The sequence below is a fragment of the Sinocyclocheilus rhinocerous genome, unplaced genomic scaffold (genome assembly GCF_001515625.1).
Source record: "Sinocyclocheilus rhinocerous isolate Xijiao unplaced genomic scaffold, SAMN03320098_v1.1 scaffold208, whole genome shotgun sequence".
Classification (NCBI taxonomy): Eukaryota; Metazoa; Chordata; class Actinopteri; order Cypriniformes; family Cyprinidae; genus Sinocyclocheilus; species Sinocyclocheilus rhinocerous.
The window spans coordinates 341124-365570 of NW_015650085.1; the positions used below are offsets into that span (position 1 = coordinate 341124).

The 24447-nt window shown below is 37.3% G+C and overlaps 2 protein-coding genes across 2 annotated transcripts in view; both read right to left on the minus strand.

Moving 5' to 3' along the window:
- Nucleotides 1-12443, minus strand: part of LOC107711497 (diacylglycerol kinase iota-like) — a 45246-nt gene extending 32803 nt beyond the window's left edge. The window contains exon 1 of the mRNA XM_016516481.1: nucleotides 11817-12443. Coding sequence (XP_016371967.1) covers nucleotides 11817-12025 — 209 coding nt within the window. The 5' untranslated portion in view covers nucleotides 12026-12443. The remainder of the gene's footprint in view (nucleotides 1-11816) is intronic.
- A 2306-nt stretch (nucleotides 12444-14749) lies between these two features.
- Nucleotides 14750-24447, minus strand: part of LOC107711498 (cyclic AMP-responsive element-binding protein 3-like protein 2) — a 21768-nt gene continuing 12070 nt past the window's right edge. The window contains exons 2-12 of the mRNA XM_016516482.1: nucleotides 20039-20267; nucleotides 19772-19950; nucleotides 19601-19685; nucleotides 18652-18833; nucleotides 18414-18560; nucleotides 18255-18313; nucleotides 17909-17977; nucleotides 17644-17743; nucleotides 17387-17510; nucleotides 14984-15227; nucleotides 14750-14900 (exon numbers count right to left, since the gene is read on the minus strand). Coding sequence (XP_016371968.1) covers nucleotides 14852-14900; nucleotides 14984-15227; nucleotides 17387-17510; nucleotides 17644-17743; nucleotides 17909-17977; nucleotides 18255-18313; nucleotides 18414-18560; nucleotides 18652-18833; nucleotides 19601-19685; nucleotides 19772-19950; nucleotides 20039-20267 — 1467 coding nt within the window. The 3' untranslated portion in view covers nucleotides 14750-14851. The remainder of the gene's footprint in view (nucleotides 14901-14983; nucleotides 15228-17386; nucleotides 17511-17643; nucleotides 17744-17908; nucleotides 17978-18254; nucleotides 18314-18413; nucleotides 18561-18651; nucleotides 18834-19600; nucleotides 19686-19771; nucleotides 19951-20038; nucleotides 20268-24447) is intronic.

The following is a 24447-nucleotide window of genomic DNA, read 5'->3' on the forward strand; positions in this document are numbered from 1 at the left end:
TGGGGAAGAAATGGAAGTAGGAGGTAGGTGGACATATCCGTGGGCAGATCCAGTTATATATGGGTGTTTCTTCAACTATGGACACATTTGGCTCGGTGGACCAAAAGTGAGAAAATAAACTCTTGTCAAACATACATACATCACATATACAGTATATATATAGTGTTTGATAACATTCCATGGTGGCTCTTCACTGACACTGTAATCATAGTTCAATCGGATGGCACTGGAATCTGCCCACTTCACATGACATTTTCACACATACAGAACAAACTTTACTGCTATCCTTCTCGGGATGTCGCCTTCGCTCTTGAAAACCCAGATAACATCTGTGGTGGAGCTAATGATGGAAGAGCTCAGCAAGCCTGATTCACTGACAGATTTATGATCATCGCATCTTTAGTGATTTGCCATGTATTTCAGCTAAATTAACTCTGCGCCTTCTGATAACAGCATATATGCATGATACAAATCCAGACTAACTGTTCACTAGCAGCAGGTGTTTGTATCTGTGCATGTATGTGTGTAGTTGTGCCAGTGCCACTCATGGAAGGAGTAGCTTTCTAGCATTTTAAATCTTTAAATGCATTAGTTTGGTAATGCATTCATTGTGTAGTACCATATTAATTTATAGCGTTTCAGTAAATGCTCAACATGCACTTATTGTGAACTTATAAGTGTGCAATAGAACTCCCATCCTGCTGGTTTAGTGGTCAGACAGGAAGCCTGGGCTTTTCCCGCTTGAACTCCCCAAACAACAGTGCTCAGATATTTATACCCATCACCACCCAGCCTCACACTGCGACACACACTTTCCCTCCACAGTCCAGTGATGACTGTCATCCCTCACGTGTCGTTCTGTCCGTCCTGTCTCTGCTCTGCCTTCCCTCATGTGTGAGAGAGGAACACATGAGGGACAGCAGAGTGTTTGTGTGTCCTTTCCTCATGGCGATGTGACAATCTGTTCTTCAATCCTTCTCTCGTTCCCTCTTTCCTTCCTCTTCTAAAGGGTATAAATATATAGGACATGTTTTACAAAGAACAATCCTCTTCAGTCTCTCTTTATCTTTCTCAACATCTTCTCAGGTCTTCAGCCTCTCACCTTCCTCCTTAACTCTCACTTTATCTTTGTCTCTTCTTTCTCTCTCCTTCCCTTTCTATCCGTACCCGTCTCCCTTTCCTTCTCGTCAGGGTCAAACTTCAGCGTCTCCCGGCAGACCAGCTGCTGTGGGCCACATGCATCTCGCCCTTCACCACATGACGGAACAAAGACACTCTCCCCCCCCCATCCATCCCTCTGTCCTACATTCATCTCCCTCCCCCTCGTCTTTTCTCCTCTCGTCTGATTATCTTACGCAATTTTGCTTCTCAAGTATTTTTAAGAATGTTTGGATATTTCTACAGGAAAACAAGACAAAAATACTGATTAAGAGAGTGATTTTTTGCAGTGCAGCGGGTGCAGGGACCGTGGGCGGTCTGGCTTTGGCGAGTGCGTTCACGCGGATCCAAGTGCTCCTGGGTAATCGCCTATCGCTCTATTCATTTCAGTCTCTCCTGCGTTCTGACACTTTCTCCTGTTAAAGATCCTCATGCGTAGCAACACCACACATTTTACATTCCTCCAGCTCACTGAAAGACTCAAGACGGCAAAAGAAAAATGTGATTTCTTAAAAAGAACTGAAGCAATTCAGTCACTCAATTGACTGAAGATATAAAAGTGAACTAGATTGTTTACATTTTCTGAAGAAAATATTAAGTGGTGCTTGATTGTGCAAAACTTGGTGACAGTGACTATACTATGGTGTCTGAGTGTTCTGGTACCAAGTTGCTGTTGCTGCTAAGATGTTCTAGATGGTTGCTCGGGCATTATTTGGGTGTTCTGGGTGGTTGCTAGGGCATTTTCAGTAGCATGGCTACGCTGTTGCTATGACGTGTTTATATGCTGTTGCTATAGTGTTTGGAGTTGTTTTTAGCTTTTATATTGTTGCTATGCAGTTGCTAGGGTGTTCTGGGTGATATTGCTATGCAGATTATATTACACATTGCTATGCAGTTGTATAGTATTTTGAGCGTTTTTATGTCATGTCTATGCAGTTACTATGCCGTGTCACATTTTGTCACATTTCTATGGTGTTTTAAATGGCTTTTATCTTGTTGCTATGTGGTTGCTAGGGTATTTGGGGTGTTTTTTTTCATGTTGTTATGCAGTTGCTTAAGCGTTTTTTTCCCCCGCATTGCTATGCTGTTGCTACGGCGTGGATTTTATCTTGTTGCTATGCGGTTGCTAGGGTGGTTGCTTACTGGGTCAGTCATACCAGCTCACCCACAAGTCTGTTCTCTAGATATTGGCTTGGTTCCCTCTTTCAATGTAAGTCTATGGGACTTTTTTGTTCGATTATCATCCGCCAGGCTATTTTACAAGTATGATCCGTTATAAAAGTTACAGAACACTCAATAAACGGCACAACTTGAGATATCATTCATGTCTGTAGCACGAACAGTGTACCAAATGTCTAATTCTTATGGTTAGAAGCTTGTTAAAATCATATTTGAACAATAGCATTAGCGATGCTAGTCTTAAACACAAACAGCTTCTGCTGATAAATGGTTTTATTATCTTTTAAAGCAAAGCGTCTTACATCAAAGTAAATCCTTGCGGGTAAACCATACGGATGGCAGCTCTTTATTAACGCTGTAAATAACAGTGATTTCTCCTCTGATGCTGGCATTCAATGCAGACACAATAATACTGTGTTATGTTCACAGTTTGCTCTTGCATGTAAAATTTGTTATTTCAATTGCTTTGCGGTGCAACCGAAACAGCTGTGACACATTTCCCGGTGTTTTGAGGGAGGTCCAGACCCCCTGCAGTTTCTGTGTCCTTCCCTTGACTGTCTGTGGCCTGACACACACACACACACACACAGAGTCTTTTGGCCAACAACAATCACAGGAAACCAAGTCAGGTCGACCCCTCAGACTTTAGTAACAACAACATCACATATAGTATGGCTGAGTGAAATAGCTAAAAAAATTCTCAATATTTTGACAATATTCAATAGGCTATCTTTGCATTTCTGTCACTCAAACAGTACTTAATTCTATCAATACCAGGTCATAGGTTTGATTCCTCGGGAATCCACAAGCATATGAATGCAATGCAAGTCGCTTTGGATAAAAGCATCAACCAAATGCATAAATGTAAATGTATCTCCTTGATCATTATGAATTTGCAATCACCATTATTACAACTGAAAGCCACTGTAGCTAATTCGATTCAAAATGTTTAATGCAAGATCTAAAATACTATATAAAAAAAAACTAGTTCAAAAATATGTTCTTCTTCAAATGAACACATTTCATTATTTGCATTTAAATGCACAAATATAGCCTAAACTTACAAATTATATAATTTTTATAATATTTTAAATATTAATATTGAAATGAATCAAACATTCAAACTCCATTTTAAGTTTCCAAGACACTGTCCCAAAAAAGCACATAAATATTCACAAATATTCATCATAATCGTCATTGTAAATATAATATATATTACCCAGTCCTAATACATAATGCACATATATTTTTCTGCTGGAGGAGGTGTTTGAACGCTCTGCACTGCATGCAATGTTCTCTCAAGTTATAGATATACACTAACGTAACAATCCGGCATCGTGCGCGCTCGAGTGGGAGCGTGTGGGATCGGACTGTGTAATTACATATAACTGTGACCGTGATGCTTTTGTGTGAGTGTGTGTGTGAGATTAAGGGCATCATTGGGAGAGTATGTGGGAGTGATGGATCCCACTCCTGCCTGTATATAAACCTCCTCTCGCTCTTTCTTCTATCTGTTCTCCTCCTCTGGCTGCTGAAACCTTCATAATTAACCTCTGTGTTTGGTGCAGGGCGCGGGGGAGGCATCGGAAGCACGCATCTCTCCCCTAGCTGACCCATCCATCTGCTGAAAATAGCCCTGCCATCAAGAGCAAAACTCTGAGATGGACTCCGGCGGACCACACACCTACACGAGTGTGTAGAAACTGCTCGGGCCGGAATATGAGTCCCAAAAGTCTACTTTATACTAACATCTCCAAAAGACCGGGTTTAATTACTGCCATTTTCAAATGACAATCCCTACAGGTGTCTTGAGCTCAGACTTTTGACTATCAGACCAAAGTCTGATCTACTTTGCAGATTAGGAAGTGAATGCAGATTAAGGAAGTGAATGCAGATTAACAGGTAAAATGATCAACCGCAGCTTGCTTTGTTTATATGAGGTTTAGTGCTAGTTAATCTAAAATTAAACTCTTAAAGCTGACTATATAAAGCTCTAGGTTTTTTATGGGGGAAAAACCTTTTAACTCAACACCCTAAAAAACTAAAAATGCAAGACACACACACACACACATTACAACACGGTCAAAAAAAAAAGGGCTGAATTTAAATAATAAAAAAAAGGGGGTTGGATTTAAATTTTGAATTTAAATACTTAATTATATAAATATAACATAAATATTGAAATATTGAGGTCCAGGTTGCTTAATTGAAACCTGGAGAGAGACAGGCAAGCTATAATAAATAATAATATATATATATATTTTTTTTTGTATAATTAGATTTTTTGTTTGTTTTTGTTTTTTACTTGACACCCTAAAATCCTAAAGTGCAAAACAAACAAACAACTGGCCAAAGAAAAAAGTCAGAAAAAGTGTAATGTGTATTTAAACTTTGAATTTAAATATAGAATTCAAATATGCAACTTTTCAGAAAGGGTTTTGTATTGTGCAAACTGTCTAACAGCTACTGCTAAAACTACTATATAAAAAAATCTAGACAATCTAGAAAAACTCAGTCCACTAGTCATTTGTGGACAATTAATCAACTCTCCTGATTCATCTCTAATCTATGACTGACATCCAAAACCACAGGTTTTGAATTGAAAATTAACGCTTGACATCCTAAAACACATGAAATGTAAATAATCATCTATCATTCATGTCAAATAAACCCATCCATGACCTGCAGCTCCCTGAGTTTTCTTTAGTACAATATGTAGTTGTTATCCGTGGCCTGTGCCTCTCAAATACGCCATTCAATCCCTGCGCGTCCCAAAAAGCCTATGAACACAGAGTAATTAAACCACATGAAATTTAAATAAACATCTATTACCACTGTCAAAAACACATTCAGGACCTGAGGAAAAATAAATAAATAAATAAAATAAAAATAAAAACAATGTTTATGTGGGCTGAATTTAAATTTAAAGAATGGGCGGGTTGAATTTGAATTTAGAGAACGTTTTTATCATGCAAAGTGTTTAACAGCTAAAGCATTGCACAATAAATAAAGCACTAATGCTAAACCTAGAACTAGTGTTAAACCTATAAAAACAAGAAAAAAAATCTAGATAACCTAGAAAAACTCAGTGGACTAGTCATTTGTGGGCGGACTAATGTCCGTAACCACAAGTTTTGAACTGAAAATTAACCCTCGACATCCTAAACCACATGAAATGTAAATAATCATCTATCATTCATGTCAAATAAACCCATCCATGACCTGCAGCTCACTGAGTTTTCTTTAGTACAATATGTAGTTGTTATCCGTGACCTGTGCCTCTCAAATACGCCATTCAATCCCTGCGCGTCCCAAAAAGCCTCTGAACACAGAGTAATGCTGGCAGATGGCTCTCCTGGTAATGATCAGGTAAATGTTGTGTTGTGTTGAAAACAGCAGTCTGAATGCAACACTAATGTGTGTCAGGACCCTGAATCCTCCATTAGTGTGGTAAAAGTGGGACGGATTTCCTCCGTACCGCCTCTTGGAGGGCTTCGGGGACGTGAGGGGCCTCCAGGTTTTTCTTTTCCACCTGAAGTCCTGGCTGCCTAATTGAATGAATCATTTGCTAAATGAGGGCTGGGCTGCTTTAACCCTGTGCTATCAGTGTATAAAGGGCTGAACCCATCCACACACACGCACACACAACCTCCCAGACCACAGCTGGAGAGAGATAGAGGCGAGCTATAGTAATTAGTGAGCGCATTACACAGAGAAAGAGACCAGGAGACAGACAGAAAGGGAGAATTGTGCTGAAAAGATAATGTGTGCACAGAGCGAATGCAAATGAGCTGCACATGTGTACAACCTTATCCAGCCTGAGAAATAAATTATAAACTTCAGATCTCTTCTGCATCTTTTCATTTATTGCTTCTATTAAAGGCAGAACTGCATTACAGTTCAGCAGGTAGGATTAACACACCAATTTTACTGCTCCAGCAATCAGCTGAATTACTCAGCGTCAGGATTCAGATCATGAATAAAACTCAGTCCTGTCACATCATCGGCTAAAAAAGCCACCCAGTAATCCCAGTACAGCCTGTATATATGCAGGAGCCTGTGTACGGAGACACCATGTCCTCTCTACTCCATTTAACACATTCACCATGTTTACATATGCAGAGTTCTGGAGTTTTCCCTAAAATCAACACAAATGGGTAAAACCACATCAGATTTCTGGTCTTAGAATATATATAAATCATGATTTCTCTGCTATTTTTGTGCAATCAAACCAAGAATGATTTAACAAAAACACTACAGCTCGAATGGCGACAGAAATTACAGACCTTTGTCCACTTGCATTTTTGTCCTTCTATGTTCAAGAGCACATTCAGGACAGCAAAGACAGCAGGAAATTAACACAAACCATATATACATTCTTAACAAATATCCCATATGATATTGCACACAATTAATTTGATTCAAAGCAATTAAATGTTACTTTGCACATCTAAATGCAATAACATGCAATAACATTTTTGGCATCTAAACGCAACAAAATTTTTGGCATCTAAACGCAATAAAAATTTTCTTTGCATCTAAATGCAATAACGTGTCTAAATGTAATAACATTTTTTTGCATCTAAATGCAACATTATTTGTTGCATCTATATGCAATAACATTAATTTTATGCAATATCATAAATGCAGTAACATTATTTGTTGCATCTAAAATTTTCTGAAATTTTTATTTTTATTTTCTGATGTAAAAATATTGACAATATAACCAATAACATCTTGTTAGGTTAGAACACTTGTCCTATATACGCTCAAAAGTTTGTTAAATGAGTTGCGAGTGCATTAAAAGAGACATTTATTAACATGATGGGTAAGTGATGCAACAAACCAAAGCCTGTCCATAAGGCAAAATCACGCCTACGACAGTTAAAACCACATTTCGTTCTCTCGTTTGATGCTCCACCAAAACACATTGACGGCAGCTGCCGTAGCATGTTTTATAAAAGACCAGCGAGCCTGTTTGAGCCATCAGTGTCAGAGAGAATTAGAGCGGTGAGATAGTGTTAACTCCCTGCTGAAGTGGGCGAAGATGAATGAAGAGACAGAGGGGGAGATGAAGTCTCTCACACCTCCAGTGTGTTGGTTGTCTGCAGGTGCTTCTCTGCCAGAACGACTGAGTCACGTAAAGGAGCAACAGGAGACAGCACAGACGGACAACTTGTAGGAAAATGAATGGAAGAAACAGCATACGTTCTCAAACTAAGAACTAAGACTTGTAAGCATGTACTATGTTTATTTGTGGGCATTAAAAGTCATTTAAGTCATCATTTGGCTCTTAAATCAGTGGAAATGCAGTTCGGGCCTACTACAAAACAAAAGCCTGGGACAAAATTTTTGCTTCGACCCCTGATGAGGCGCAGCTCAGATCAGCCGGAAGCTTCACCGAACAGAACAGCAGAGGAAAAGCCTCTTACACTCACATACCTAATAAGGAAAAGCTTTAAAAGCCCAATCCTCAGACTGTAATACAAACCCCCGCCGCAGCGGAAAAAAGCAAAAAGACTGGCTTTATCGGCGTTAAGCCGCCCGTTTTGCGCACAGCCATCTTCAGGAGAGATTATGACCATTTATGTAAAATCCTTATTCGCGTCAGCCATCAGGATCTACTGAGTGCTCCTGGGTTTTGCATTTTGCAGGAAATGAGACAAGACAAGCCCTCTTTTACGCACCTATGCATACCATTGTGTAATTTAGTCACTGATGGAACGACTACAGCCCATGCACAGTATTTACACACAATTTCTCTTCCGCATCAACGTTTACAGTAGGTGTGGCGACCATTTCACATTCAGTGGCAGCTAGAAATGAGAATTATTTTAAAAAAAATAACACCGCACGCTAAACTGACTGTGAAGGGTACGTCCTAATTGGGCAAAGCGTCTAGAGTCTTCAGCCAAACGCACGAAGCAAAGTGCCAAACAGGAGGAGGAATGGCACAACTTGACAGATGACTAAATGCACCAGGGCACTTATTAAAGTTTCACTGATAAAACACAACACTTGTATGTGATCAAATATTAAACCCATTCCCATCTATTCTGCAGCATCACTGGTGGCACAACGCATCACTTCCTGGTAATATGCTTCCTCGTTGTGCTGACTGAATGTTCTGGATTCAAAATGCATGAACAAACTGACCCTATTTACACATTTCTAGTCTTGCATGTTACTATGAGAAAAAATGTTTCTAATCATTCATCAAAATGTGATTTGTTCCGCTCCTAAAACAACTTTTCTGTTCTGATGACATCACCAATCCCTCTCACTTTACAGCCCCGCCCCCTCTATCCACCTGCCATATAAACCAGTAGTTCAAATCCAATCAAAACACATTATTTTCCTCAATTAATATAATTTTTCATTACATTTCAGATGTAAATTAATTCTTGCCACACATGATCATGATTGGTCAATCTATTTAGAATGGTAAATTAATGAAGTAGCCGTTCACCATTTGCAGAAGCTCGGCAAACATGGCAACAAGTTTTTTTGCAGGCCGACTCTGTGATACTGAGCAGACCGTAATAAATATGCATGTTTAACTTTTCAGCAGCCTGGCGGAGTGAAAATGTGTCAAGCATGTATAAATCTACAATCGAGGCTGTGATTGGGACACTTAAAAATGCAAGAGTTCTTTTTTATGTTCCACTGTCTGCTGCTGCACTCCTAGAGCGTCCTGGAGAGAGAGAGGGAGAGAGAGAGAGGACACAAGAACCTCTTTATAAGCCGAACATGATTCACTAGATAACAAAAAAAAATTATATAAGTGCTAGGCCTATATTTCAGGAGAATATGTAGAAGAATAATGTGGCTCTGTTCCAAATCCTAGTGAGCTGCCTACCTAGGCCGCATTTTAAGACATCAGATATGCTTCTGTTGCAAAGCCTGTTCCAAAAGATAGCAGCATGATTATTATGCTGATTGTGCTGCGTAAATATAAGACAACTTTTTTGGCACAGAACTATATTTTGCAACAAGCTCAGTGAAACAGATGACTGATGAAGTAAGAGAAATGAGAAATATTAGGGCTGCACGATAAATCACATGCCTAATAAATATGCTTAAAATAATTATATTACAAAAAAAAATATTTAATTAAAAAAAAATATATATATATATAAATAAAAATATATACTATTTTACCCAACATTTATGGATGCTATATATTTTTTTTGTGCATTTGATTATCATGTAAATCAATTAAAATCACACTGAAATCAAATGTGAGTTCATTTTCCTTTGCTTTTCATGTGAGGAACGCTATTTGAACTAATTCTTAAAACAAAAAAAAGCATTAAATTCAAATATATAAAATAAAAATATATACTATTTTACATAATATTTATGGGTGCTATATATATATTTTTTTTAATGTGTATTTGAGTATCATGGAAATCAATTGTGAGTTGAGTTTTATATATAATATATATATATTATTTTACCGAATATTTGTGGGTGGCTGCATACTCTTTTACGCACCTATGCATACCATTGTGTGATTTAGTCACTGATGGAACGACTACAGCCCATGCACAGTATTTACACACAATTTCTCTTGCGCATCAACGTTTACAGTAGGTGTGGTGACCATTTCACATTCAGTGCCAGCTAGAAATGAGAATTATAAAAAAAAAAATAACACTGCACGCTAAACTGACTGTGAAGGGTACGTCCTAATTGGGCAAAGCGTCTACAGTCTTCAGCCAAACGCACGAAGCAAAGTGCCAAACAGGAGGAGGAATGGCACAACTTGACAGATGACTAAATGCACCAGGGCACTTATTAAAGTTTCACTGATAAAACACAACACTTGTATGTGATCAAATATTAAACCCATTCCCATCTATTCTGCAGCATCACTGGTGGCACAACGCATCACTTCCTGGTAATATGCTTCCTCGTTGTGCTGACTGAATGTTCTGGATTCATTGAGTATCATGGAAATCAATTGTGAGTTGAGTTTTATATATAATATATATATATTATTTTACCGAATATTTGTGGGTGGCTGCATATATTTTTGTGTATTTGAGTATCATGGAAATCCTGTGCATTTCATTTGAGGAATGCTTCTTACGGTCTATACAGAGCGCTCTGAATCAATCATTTATAAGGTGTCATTACAGTTAGGATGCTGCCTATGTAGACAGTAAACCCCAAGGCAGCTCACTAGATTTTGGAACAGTGTTCCTGTTTTTGTCTTTGGCAAATTCAAAGCTTCCATTTTTAGACGCTTTGCATAAAAAAGCCGAACAAGACACTTTTTTTTATCTAAGATGCTTCGCATTTTAGGCCCTGCTGGCTTGTGTTTGTTTGTTTGTTTGTTTGTTTTACTGATGGTGTGGTTGGGTTTCATGGGACTTATTGATGTCTTATCTGAATTGGAGATGGATATAAATCGCTCCTATGAAAGAGAGGACACCTTTGATCATTTCTTCAGAGACTGGCCTTAATTGTGAGCCGAGGATTGATCTGTTCAGAGGAGGATTGACCTTAAGACTCTGAAGGAGCAGTAAGGGTGGTAGTGACCCTCCTCCATGGACAGGTGGAAAACGGAGGAGGGGGAGGTCAAATTAGGGGTCTCTGAGAAGAGAGGAACAGGCAAGTTTCCTCAAGTGACCACATGAAACCATTGTTTCAGCATGAAACTAGTGTTGTCAATACGGCTCGATCCTTACATTGATCTGGAATGAATGACATGATCAATGCATCCAAAAAAAAGAGCAAGATTTAGATGTTTTCAACAGCTCTAGGACAGTTTTAAGGTAGATAAAACATGAGGAGCACCATTGCACACGCAAACTTATCAATGCAAGTAAGATGACTTTAGTTGATACAGACGCACCAGAGATTATTCTGAAATTGAAAACCATTCTGTAGTGCCGAAATGACGTTTAATATGTCAAAGCATGTTGTTTATGACCCTTACATGTGGAAATAGGTCTCTCTACCACAGATGAAGTCTAATTCATTACGATACAGCTATGCATCACTCTATTCGTGTTATATTTAAATGCCAATTAAGCAATTCAATACAAGAGCCTGTCTGATTGCCCAAGGGTTTCATGTGAAAGAGGAAAACAGAGTTGATTCCTGACAGCAAATCATTAGCAGGTCAAACGACAATATAAAGATATCATGCATATGAAACGTTTTTCACATGAAGCAATTCATTCACCAACACTAGCCCTAATGCCATTGCTGTTCTCATGATAATAAACGAAATCTCCTTTCACAGGGACATCCTAGCAAGATGTCTATTATTATTATTATTATTATTGAGTATATTATTATTTAGGTGGGTGGGTGTTGGTTTGCACAACAAATGAGGTTTGCATTGTTCAGTAACGCACACAAACAAACCATGAGACATGTTCCACCGCTCCATATGGTGGAGAAATACACGCAGTGTCGCACACGAACGCGCAGGTTTGAATTAATTAATTAAACCGCATATTTACCTGTACGAGATCTGTTTCCTGAACGCCAGACCTTTGAGTTTCTCCTCCAGCGAGTCTTCCATGTCGGCGAAGCTGCTCAGACTGTCGCTGCCGGCCTGCGCCGCGTCTCTCCCGCAGCCGCGTCTCTGCTCGTCCGCTGAACCCCCACCGGCGGCTCCTCTGCTGCTGCGCTCCGCCTGAGACGCGCGTATGTTGGCCAGGGGGTCCATCACGCTCCGGTCGGCACTGAGTGGACCCCCTTCTCTCCTCCGGTGCTTAAAAGTCCTTCCAAAGCTGTCCTCCGGTGTCCCTCATGGGATGAATAATATCTATCTATCTATCTATCTATCTATATCTATTGATTCACGATTCACTCACGGAACTATCCAGCGGAACTACAACAACAGCTGCATCCATCCGCGAGGACATTCCGGGATTTGCCTCCTCATCCTCCACGCGCAGCAGCATCGGGCAACAAAAGTAGGGCAGAGGGTCTCCGACCGGACGCTCTCTCGTGTAAATGCGTGGTGGTCTCTGACGTGTCCACCGTGACCGTGACGGAAGAGTCCCCGCTGAGAGAGCGCGAGCGAGACGCGACGCAGGAAAGGTCAAGCCGTGTTTACGCGAGCGTTTAAACCGGCCCTGATTGCGATTACAAACCCTTTGTTCGGCCAGGAACCTCCTGAGACACAGCGAAAAAATAAATGAATAAATAAAACATTTTTTTAAATAATAAACCTAGATCCTTTAGATTTACGACAGCTTGTATTTTTCATTATTATACGATATTATAACCAGAGAATGTAGGGTTTATTAATATTATCATGTTGGCCACGCCCCCTAACTTTTGTTACGACAGAAAAGCTGCTATTATAATATTATTATTATTTGGCCACACCCCCAGTATTTGATTTGACAGAAAAGCACTGGATGTTAATGTTAATATAATATGATCACATTAAATCATAAATTTGATATTTCAGCTCCTTTCTTTATGGTTTCAAGAAAGAAATCGTTTTTTATTTATTTGTTCTCCCTGGTTCTATTGTCCTCAAGTGTTAACTGATATGTTTATTCTAATTTATTCTAAAATAAATATATATATAGATTTAATCTGTTATTTTTTCCCCCATGGCCATGAGCTTTCATCTGTATTTTTAAATAAATTAATAATAAAAATGATGATATGCACTTAATGTCCATATTGATATTGATAATGGTATTTTTCGCTTGATAGAGAAATATTTTGGTGAGCAAAAAATTTACTTTCACTTTACAAAAAAATCAATTGCTTCTTAATTAAAACATGTTCAGTAAAGCTTTCAGGTTAGGATGTAAAAATCTGCTCGTGTTTCCAGTACTGGTCAATTCTTTCATGTAAAAAAATTAAATAAAAAATACACATTACAACTTAACTGAAAAAAGATTATAAAAAAATTAGGAAAATAATTAAAAATGGCACATCGAATCTTTTATCAAATTAGAACAAATGCATTTACCAAAAATATCCTAGAAATATTGCCATAATTGAAGAATCACCTCCATATGTCCCCAACAGCACATTTATACAACAGTTAACATATAATTTTTCCAAGAAGTCATGAGTCTAGAGGCTACATGCATTTTTCTTCTAACACAATTTGGCTAATGTGATTTAAGGTATGAAGTGCATCATCTGAGCTCTCCGATGTGGAGAAACACCTTTCTTTTGCATAAAACCTTGAGACAGGAAAATTATAATGCAGATCCAATCGTAATGAAAATAATTAATAGTCAAGCAACTAGAGTAGTCACATGATGACATAAAAACACCACTCAACATCCTAGTAAGACAACAAACATAAATCCGGCTAATTTAATACTTTAATATAGAGAAAGCTAACATGCATAAAAGAGCAAAATGACGGCTCAGACGCATGATTTATAATGCTTTTACTAAGGAAAATATTTATTTGCTCGCAGAAAACAGGACAAAAACAAGGCAGAGTGATTTCAGGAAGATCGTTTTAAGAGCCTGAAATTGAATTGTGATGCAGTGAAAGTGTAATGTAATTAAGATGCTATGCCAAATACATAAGAAATGCACATCATTTCCGACACAGATGTTGCGTGACAAACGTTTGCATCTGAATGCATCGAGTCAGGACAAAACCATCGCCTTCAAAATGCTCTTGATTCCACGATAAAAGGATGGCAGACATACTAAAAATAATAAATAACAGATCCATTTCTACAGGGACGCAGTGCAAGCGAGTCCACAGCACGCCTGAATGCAGATCGCTCGGGACTCAGGTCGTCACAGTCGTTCATATCAGAGCAAGAGAACGCTAGACTTGTCAGCGAGCGTCTTTTACTCCCAGAAGAGCACAGACGGGGGTTGGATGGTGGCCAGATGAGGACAAAAAGGGCCATCTGTCCTTAATAAAGAGGGTAACGTCATATGAGGGACTTCAGGGAAGGAGAGAATCCGTCCTTTTCATGTCAAGTCCATACTGTCCCGCTTTTATCACCCTCAACGACAAACATCTCCATCGATATCAATCACATCAATTCATATCTCTCCCAACACACTTACAATAAAGGATACTGCAAATATTTACATATTCAGACAAATGCTTTGGAAATTTGCCATCTTCAAACTGTAAACAGAGCGTTTAGCCTATCATTTTAATACAGTCTGAATCTTTGCACTATTTTTATGAATCTTTGGAAAAGGCATTTTGATTGGCATGCTACGTGATGCCATTATATGCGAATATGAAAACAGATGCAAATTGAATATATTACAACACATTCTCAGTAGCATGGGGCATATAGGCAAAAAAATAAAAAAATAAAAGAAAGAATATTAAAACAAATTGAAAGCATATATAAAAAAAAAAATTAGTGTACATGAGTATCAAAATTTGATATACTGCTGGAATGGAATAAAAATACATTTTTGAGTTTTTTTGTGTTTATTAAAAAAAAAAAAAAAAAAAAAGGACATCGAAGTAAAACAGTACTATAAATATGAAGCCTATCGCCCCAACTGCAGGGGAGAGAAGGAAGGGATCTCAGGACGTCTCTATGACTTTAGCCGTCTCGTTTGACCACTTATCTGACCTGCGGAAACAAAACCGAATGTTCAACATCCACGTGTCATCAAATCATCGAACTGAAGGCAGCCACAGAAGGAAGGTCATTACCTGTGTGAGTGCAGGTCTATGAGAATGGCCTTCTGTGCTCGTGTTTCATTGGTGTTTAGTATAAGTGGGCGGGGCTCTGCTTCACGAAGCTCCGCCTGCTCCTGTTTGTGCTGTTGTTCTAAACGCCAAGCCACCATTACATCGGCCTGATGGTCCCATTCAGGATATTCCCCGCCTAGCCCGACGGGATGAGGCTCGTCCAGACCCCCGTGCTCCGGAATGGACAACAGGTTCCGGGACTTCACTGTGGAAATGAGCAAACATCACACTGAAGTCTTTTTCTCATTGCTTTTTATATATATACCTGTATATATGCAATATTTATAAGCAGAGCTGACAGTATCTGTTCCTTGTTTGTGTTTTGTTTGTTGTGATTTATTTGTGTGTTGGTGTTTTAAAAATCAAAAAAGAAAATCATAAAAATAAAATATATTTTTAACAAATTGTATTTATTTATATAATTATTTATTCATTTTATTTCTCATTATTTTTCATAATAATTTTTATACTTTTAATCATATTTAATACTTATTATAAATTATATCCAAAAAGGCACTGAAGTCTCTCATTGCTTTTTTATTTACCAGATGCAAATGGTGAAGTGTCTCAGATCACATTTATATCGGGTATACACAGGGTCCACTAGATAAGTTATTTAAAATATAAATGTTATTTAATATATTTATTTATTCTCTCTCTCCCTCTCAATAAACATATATATATATATATATATATATATATGTGTGATTTATTTAATAAAATTAATTTATATACTATATATATATATATATATATATATATACCTGTATATATGCAATATTTATAAGCAGAGCTGACAGTATCTGTTCCTTGTTTGTGTTTTTTTTGTTGTGATTTATTTGTGTGTTGGTGTTTTAAAAATCAAAAAAGAAAATCATAAAAATAAAATATATTTTTAACAAATTGTATTTATTTATATAATTATTTATTCATTTTATTTCTCATTATTTTTCATAATAATTTTTATACTTTTAATCATATTTAATACTTATTATAAATTATATCCAAAAAGGCCAACAGGTTCTGGAAATGAACAAACATTACATTGGCAGCTTTTAGTTATTTTTTCATTGCCATTAAAAGCAGATGCCTCTGCTGAGCATTTGTGACTGTATCACCTGATATGGATATTAATATCAGGTGTAAACAGGGCCTACTGTACTGCTGAAATCCAAAGAGAGCAGCTCTTTTATTAGTACAGTAGTGTTTTGTTAAAGCGGTGCATTAACTGAATGACGCGCGTGGGAGAAACGTGTTGCGGGCAGATCAGAGATCAGCGATGATTAACCAATCGCTCTGCTTTTAAAGGCATGATAATTACTGGCCCACTCCAGCACTGATAATGACTCTCAGCAGCTCAAGAGTGGGGCGCAGACCACTAATATGGATCCAAATCCAGCCATTCCACCATTCATTAGTCAACAAGAGAGACAGAGAATAATGAGCAAATTACAGCAGAGACTGCAATAGACACGAGCGGGGTGTGTGTGTATTAGGGCTGGATCGATATGAAAACGTTCCGTACGACAGCAGCTCTAGTACTTCTGCATTAATACTAAATCCATACTTTAGTCAACAAATACATAGCCTCACACAACTGATGACTGATGACACAACTTTAATATTGAGCCTGGAGGCAAACTAACACAAACAGATGAAGACAGACTGTTGAATATGTGTAATAGATTAGTATATCATACAACAGGAACATTTACTAAATCAATAACTGGAATATATATGTAACTAATATAATACCTGTAAAAAATATTACAGGTAAAACTAATAATTATTTACTTATATTATACACACACAAAAAAATCTGACATATACAAACAAATGGCACGTTTAAAGATGAATATTTATTTAAATAGATAATTTAATATAATTAATTATATATTATATATTTATTTAATTATATTATGAATATAACATACATATATATATATATATATATATATACATACACACACACTATAAATCATAAATAGATAAATATTAAATAAATTATTAAATTACTAATATTTTTATGTAATTATAATAACTATATTATAATTATAAAATTGTGTATAGTGATCATATATACACAATTATTTGGATATTTATTGCATTTTAAAAATTAAATATTTACACACACACACACACATATACTATGTTTATATAATTACATAGCAAATACACATCTAATTAGATATATCATATATTGATCTTTTTTTTTAGATATTAAAATCAAATAAATAAAAATTTCCCAGCTTTATATGAAGAGACGTTATTATGACTCGATGTAAACCTATAAACAAATGGTCATTAAGTGATGAAGAGTAAAGTTTTGTGTCTCAGTATATTTTCAGTACCGTTAATGCATACCTGTGGTGGTGTACGAGTCCTGTATGGAGATCTCTCTGCTCAGGTCTGTTTTGGTGATGGAGGAACAGGGACTCAGGCCTTGGTAGAAACTCCCCAAGAACACCGAAAAACACAGAACCACCACCTGCACAGAACAAAACCAACACAGATACAGCATCTAAATATAGCAGTGCTTCTGTTAGTGTTTGCATTGGTCTTCCTCCCGCTCATTCTCTCACATAAACACACACGCGAGCAGATGAGCAGGAAGCGCTCACCATGAGGCATGTGGAGGTCTGGGTGCCCGTCACCCGGCAGGACCGCGGGACCTTTCCTGTCACCGCCGCCTGCAGCGAGTGCAGCTGTTGCAGCAGAGACCTGACACACACACACACACACACACACACACATTTACACAATCAATATGCAGCCGTTTGCATAGCATGTATCATTAATGACCGGAAATTCAACCGGCAACAGAAAGTGTGAGATCAGAATATAAGCTAATGATTTAATGATCATGGAAAGGTTTGAGGGTCTTACTTGTTGGTGCACTCCAGCGTTTCAACTTTCCTGCGCAGCTCATTGTTCTCGCTGGAGCATGTCTCCACCCTGTGGAGGGAGAGGATATTGCAATGGCACGTGCTGTTTTATCGCCAGGGTTTCATGCACTACCGAAAACGTCTTTAAAACATTCTTTAACATGAAACTGGATTTGCAATCCATAATGGGACTTATTTCTGAGTGAAAAAGCTCAATTATATATTTAAAATATATATTTTAATCTACATATATAAATAGATTTGCGACATCTCTTAAGAACTTGAGCCGAAAACGTTTATTTGTACTTATATGTTAATTAAATCTGCTGAATATTTATCAGACTTACTTCTTCTCTAAAGCATCCATGTACTCTTTCTTTTTCCTGCGGCTCTCTTGTGCTGAAATCTGATAGAGAGAAAATTATTATCTGTGCATTTGACATTCACTTTAGTACTTTGATTTGAAGTATGCATCTTTTTACAGTTCTACGAGGTCCGACACCGACCTTGTTTTTGATCTTTCTGCGAATCTTCTTCAGTGCTTTCTCCTCAGCTTTGGACAGGGGCAGCTTGGTGGGCACCGGATATCCTTCAGCGATGAGCGTGCGCTTCTCCTCCTCCGTCAGCAGGAGAGGACCGGAGCCCTGCAGTTTCTGGCAGATCACACAAGAGGAGGTCACTTGACCATCTTCTTTAATAAGATACAACACGTCCTGTTAATGAACAAGGTGTCTTTGTACTCACATGGGGCGCCGTCAGCAGAGGAGAGTTGGAGAGGGAAGACGGGGCTCTTGGCGCCACCTTGAGGACAGCGGGGGTCTGTGTGGGACTGGTGGGAGCACAGGGGTGAACGGGACTCTGACTGCCCTCCGAGTCGCTGCCGTGAGAGCTGGGAGGAGTGGGCGGCATCTGCAGAGACTCCAGGCCTGAAGAAAAACATTACAGATTGATTGTGATTGGTCAAATTACAGCAAATACTTGTAATACTTGCTTTATGAAAACCTTTGGCTTAGATATTTGTATGATCTTGATCATTTTTAGCACCTAAACACATGTATGTAATACTCTTTGCGTTTAAATGTATCCAGGGCTGGTTCTGTACGGGAGTGCTAGAGGGAACGAAACGAAAGCAAGAGCACCTCAGTTGAGGCTGTAGAAATATTTTAATTTAAACAGTACTTTAATTATTTAAATAATGTATTTATTTGATAAGAAAAAGACTTATTACATGTGTACTTAAATAAATAAATCATTAAAATTAAATGATTACGAATGACTAAAATTTATTTATATATTTAAATTTATCAAATTTATTATTTATTTATTTATTTTATGCATTTACATCTTTTTTTCTTATCAAATAACTAAATGTAATTATTTAATTATTTAAAATATATATATTTAAATTATTACATCTTAATTATTATTTATTTACATTAAAAAAATTAAAAATCAATCATTTGTGTACATTTATTTTTTCTTATTTTTTTTGGCAAATACACATGATAAGTCCAATAATGTTCAGTCAGCTGGTCATTATTGAAAAATTAACCCTAAATTCAAGATGATTCAAGATCATCAACTGTTTTTGATAATGACCAGGTGACTGTATGCTATCTACTGTAATCATTAATGCATTCCGATATTTAAATTTTTGTGCAATGATGCAAAATTGTCTGAGACAGTGATTTACCTTTGGGTGAGAGGTTTAAGAACTGATCCACCTCGTGTGGCTCCAGTTTAATCTGAGGGCTGAAACTCTCACTGTCCTCCTTCACCTGCAGATATGAGCAGAAATCAGCACTTTAATAAAAGCCCACTGACTGTATGGCTGCCATCACATGCTCACGCTGAGCGCTTTAACCTGTGGGGCCTGAGGGAGGGTCAGTGAGGCGTCAGCCACAGGCTCAGAGGCGGGACCCTCGGGGGTCAGAGTGAGGGTCAGGGTGGGCAGCAGGACGGGCGACGGGTTACACAGCAGAGGCTCCATCTTCAGCCCTTTATCTTCCTGCTCCATGGGCCACTCATCATTGTCTGTATCACCTAAAAATACACATGAAATTGCATTTAATTTAGACTTTTATTTTGACTTCTATTATCAAATTGGAAAGCGTTTCTGGCCGAGTCTTACCGGCGTCGCTGCCGGGCTCTCCGGGCAGATGGGAGAGGGGCGACTGTGGGCGCGAGTCTCCACACAGCGAGTAACTGTGTTCGGCTTGAATGTGTGGCGGCACTGGAGACGCAGGGGTCAGATCCTCCTCTGTGTCCATAGCATCACCACAGCCGGACAGGAACGGGTCGCTTAACAACTGCCCCAGCAAAGCCTCTTGGGACAGATCATCCAGCAGCTCGGTGAAGTGCTGCACAGGAAGAACACGAATTTAGGGTAAGGTGTGATTTCAGAGCTAAAATGAAGTGTTCATTAAAACACAGCTAGTTAAAGAGACCTTAATTTTGGACCATAAAACGCCAAGTTTAAACTATTACAATTAATTTTATTTAATGTATATTGAATGTCATTTTTCTGCTTTTTTTTGGCAAGTATACATGTAATCATTTTTTTCTTAAATAATAAAAAAAATATATTTAAATGAATTATTAAATTTGTAAAATTTTTGTTTAAATTTAATTGTATTAATTTAAATATTGTTTAATTATTGTTGTTTAATTCTTTTTATTTTATTAATTAATTTAATTTATTTTTTTATTTTAAATATTTACAACTAAAACCATTTTTTTTGGGGGGGTAATACAAATGTAATAAGTTTTTTTTCTCAAATAGCTAAAACAAATTGTTTAAATTAATTATTGAATTACAACTGAATTATATATTATTAAATTAATTACAGTATTAAATTATTTAAATTAACTTTTGAATTTTAATTGAATTATAATTATGGAATTAAATTATTTAAATGAATTATTGCATTTTAACTGAATTATTATTGAATTATATATTACTAGATTAATTAATTACCAGTATTAAATTGATTGAATCTACAGTTTAAATGACATTAATTTTTTTTTAATATTTTGATTTAAATATTTAAACTACAAACAATATTTAAATATTTAAACTACAATCAATATTTGATGCCCACACATGTAATAATTTTCTTCTTAAATAAAAAAATATATATTTAAATTATTAAACTAATAAATTGTATAAATTAAATCAAATTGTATCAATGTAAATATTTTTATTGAATTCAATATTTCATGTCCATGTTCTTATTTTTGGGGGGTAAGTACAAATGTAACAAGTGTGATAATGCACACTCAGCTGGTCATTAATGAAAAATAAACCCAATCATGATTATTCAAGAGCATCCTTGTTTACAATAATGATCAGGAGATCAGATCAGACCGTATGTTATTTACTGTACTCAGTAATGCACTCCGATATTAATCATAATCTTTATTTACAGTGCAATAACACAAAAAAATGGCTGAATCAGTGTTTTAACTTTGGGTGAGAGGTTTAAGAAAGAACTAGGATCAAGCTGTGACTGTAGAGCTAAAATGAAGTGCTCATTAAACCGCAGCTTGTTAAACAGACCTTAAATGCAGACTGTAAAACATCAGCACATTTCTCTGAAGATCAGATCTCATGGCCTGGAGGGACAGACTAAACATGATAGCAAGTGCCCACAGGGCAACCCTCTCCACCAATCAGAGCGCATCACGCTTCCTCTCATCCAATCAGACGGCTCGTTACTATTCCAGTGAGAAGGTTTGATTGACAGACAGCTGCCTCCCTTCTCCTTGGCATTCTTAAGAAGCAGCAGGTTTGGACAGGCTGAGACGCTTCCAGACATTCATTTCATCACTTAAAAGGTTTCCTTCTCAGCTTTTCTCCTCAGGTGCTTTTCAAAGGAATGTTCTGAATTCAACGTTAAGCTCAGTCTACAGCGTTCCTGACTCATCATCATTAACAAGGATGCTCTTGAATCATCCTAAATGGGTTTATTTTTCAATAATGACTAGCTGACTGTGCATTATCACACTTATTACATTTGTACTTACCCAAAATATAAACAATTATAAGACCAATTAAATAATTCTTTAGTAATAATTCTTAAAAGATTCTTAAATCAAGATACACTGAGAAACAAAATGACATAAGAAAAGAAATCGTATTTTCTGAGAAACTGACCAAAATGAAGGGAGTTAATGCTTAAAACAAGAACAAATATCAGCCGATTGACTCAAAAAAATTTACTTAATTCAAAGGAAAAGATAGAGAAGAAACCTCTACTGATAGAGGTTCGTTCTTGTTTCAAGCATAAACTCACTTGATTATGTTCAATTTCTCAGAAAACAAAACTTCACATCTTCATTTTGCATCTCAAGTAAATTTATCTTGATTTAAGGATGTTTAGATGTTTAGATAAACAGGAAAAAAAGACAACATTTCTGAGGAAGATACTTATTCTTTGCAGTTCTTGCAACATGCCGTATTCTACACTGATCTAAGACATTTTAAGGCCTCAATTTGTAGAAGGGCAAAATAAGACTAATTTAAGACCTACAGAAACCCTGTTTCTCACTTTTGCAACATATTGTGGGATTGCATTCTCCACTAAATACACAATGTTGCTTTAAGATACGGTCATTTACTGTTGTTCGGTGAATTTTCACAGGCGAAATTTAGTCGTTTCAAAACGAATTCACACGGATTTGGCAACGGGTTCAAACTGGTCACGTTGATCAACAGAAAGCTGCCTACAAATGCCATCTATTGCAGCACACAAGGTTTTGAAAAAGAGCCGCCAGCAGAGATGCCAGAAAAAGGAGTTAAACAAGGGCAAACTGAGCAAACCAGGAGGGAAAGAGGTGGAGTCTGGGATGAAAATGGAGAGAAGCCAGCATATGGGATCAATTACAGACTGACTCACCAAGTCAAAAAACAGAGAGAAAGACAAGAAAACAGCTAAACCAATACACAAAGCAACAAGGAGATAGAAACCATTTGATATTGCAAGTGACAAAGTCGCTCTGGAATGCCTTGTGCCCTACATTTTCCACTTTTGTTACTCAACAGCAGCTCTGTCTGCGCCCACCATGGTGAGAAAACGTCTGGAGAGAAATGCACGCAGGTCGCAGATGTTCCTACAGAGCCTGCCTTCCACCAAAAACACAGTAAGTGTGTTCGCATAAACAGTTCTCTTCCGAACTCGCTTGAACTTCATATCTGGCAAAGAACTACTTTTCTGGAATGTCGTCTTCGGCCCCAAACCATAGCATAAAAACGGCAAGCATTTCCAAGGCCACTTAAGGTGAACGCTTCATGTAGCATGAAGAAGCGACTGAAAATCACAGCAGTTCAAATCAGGTCAGGAGTGGGTGAAGCCCTCAAGTTGTGACATAACATGTCAAATCTGTCGTCTTCTAGATGCATTCGCACTAGGGCTGTGCGATTAATCGAAATCGTCATAAAATCGCGATTTGAGCTTGCGCGATTTCTAAATCGCTTTATAGCACGATTTTTCGTGCCCCCGACCTCCCGCAGTACAAAATCGTGATTAAAATTGAAATCGCAAAATTGATCAAAGAAATCGCGATAGGTTTTTTTTGTCCATATCGCACAGCCCTAATTCGCACCATTCATTTCTGTATGAATTCACATACGGTTATGGCCGTACAAAGTCACTGTATTTTTATGTCGTTCCTGCATCAGTCATTGCTGATATGCAATTACATCTGACACTCTTGAGCGTGTGATGAGATGATTATGATGATTGCTGGAAATTGCTAGGTGTCGACTGCTCTCTCTGAGAGGAATAGCAGAGAGCGTTTCACTCTGAGGAGGACAGACGTGAGGTTTCCTACGGTTCGAGGATAGAAATAATCACTTCTAAGTGCCTGGTCTGGGATCAGTTCCTTTACTGCAATGGAATAGAAGTGCACTGCATACTGCACAGTCCACTTCACTTAAACACCATCAGTTATCATCTCGGAAATTAGGTTGTTTTGCATTTTCATGCCAATTCAGAGCAAAACTGTCTTACTTAGGAAAGTAAAACTAAAAAAAATGATGGTCAATATTGATTCTGGGACACTTTCCATGCCTTAAGAAAACACCATATCAGCATTAAAGACTATTTAATTTATTTTTAAAATTAAAATAATATTTAAAATATATATATTAATACAGTTATTCTTGGCAAATATTTTATATTATTTTTAAAATGCATTTTATTTTAAAATTGTATATGTAGATAGTAGACTTGTGCCGGTATTCGGTAATACGATATATCACGGTAATGAATATGCACGATATTGTTATCGTGGGCACTTCTAAATACCGTGAATAAATTATATATGACAAATAATTCAGAATTTTGAATGCATTTTAAGAATACTTTTCCCATAAACTGGTCAAAATGCACAACACTGCTGTATGCTGTGTGAAAGACGTGTGAGCACTCTGACTTGCAGACGAGAAGCACATGGCGGAACATGTGAGAGCGCACTTTCACTCTCTGACAGCAGATGGCGCTAAACTGCAGAAATAATAATAATAATAATAATAATAAT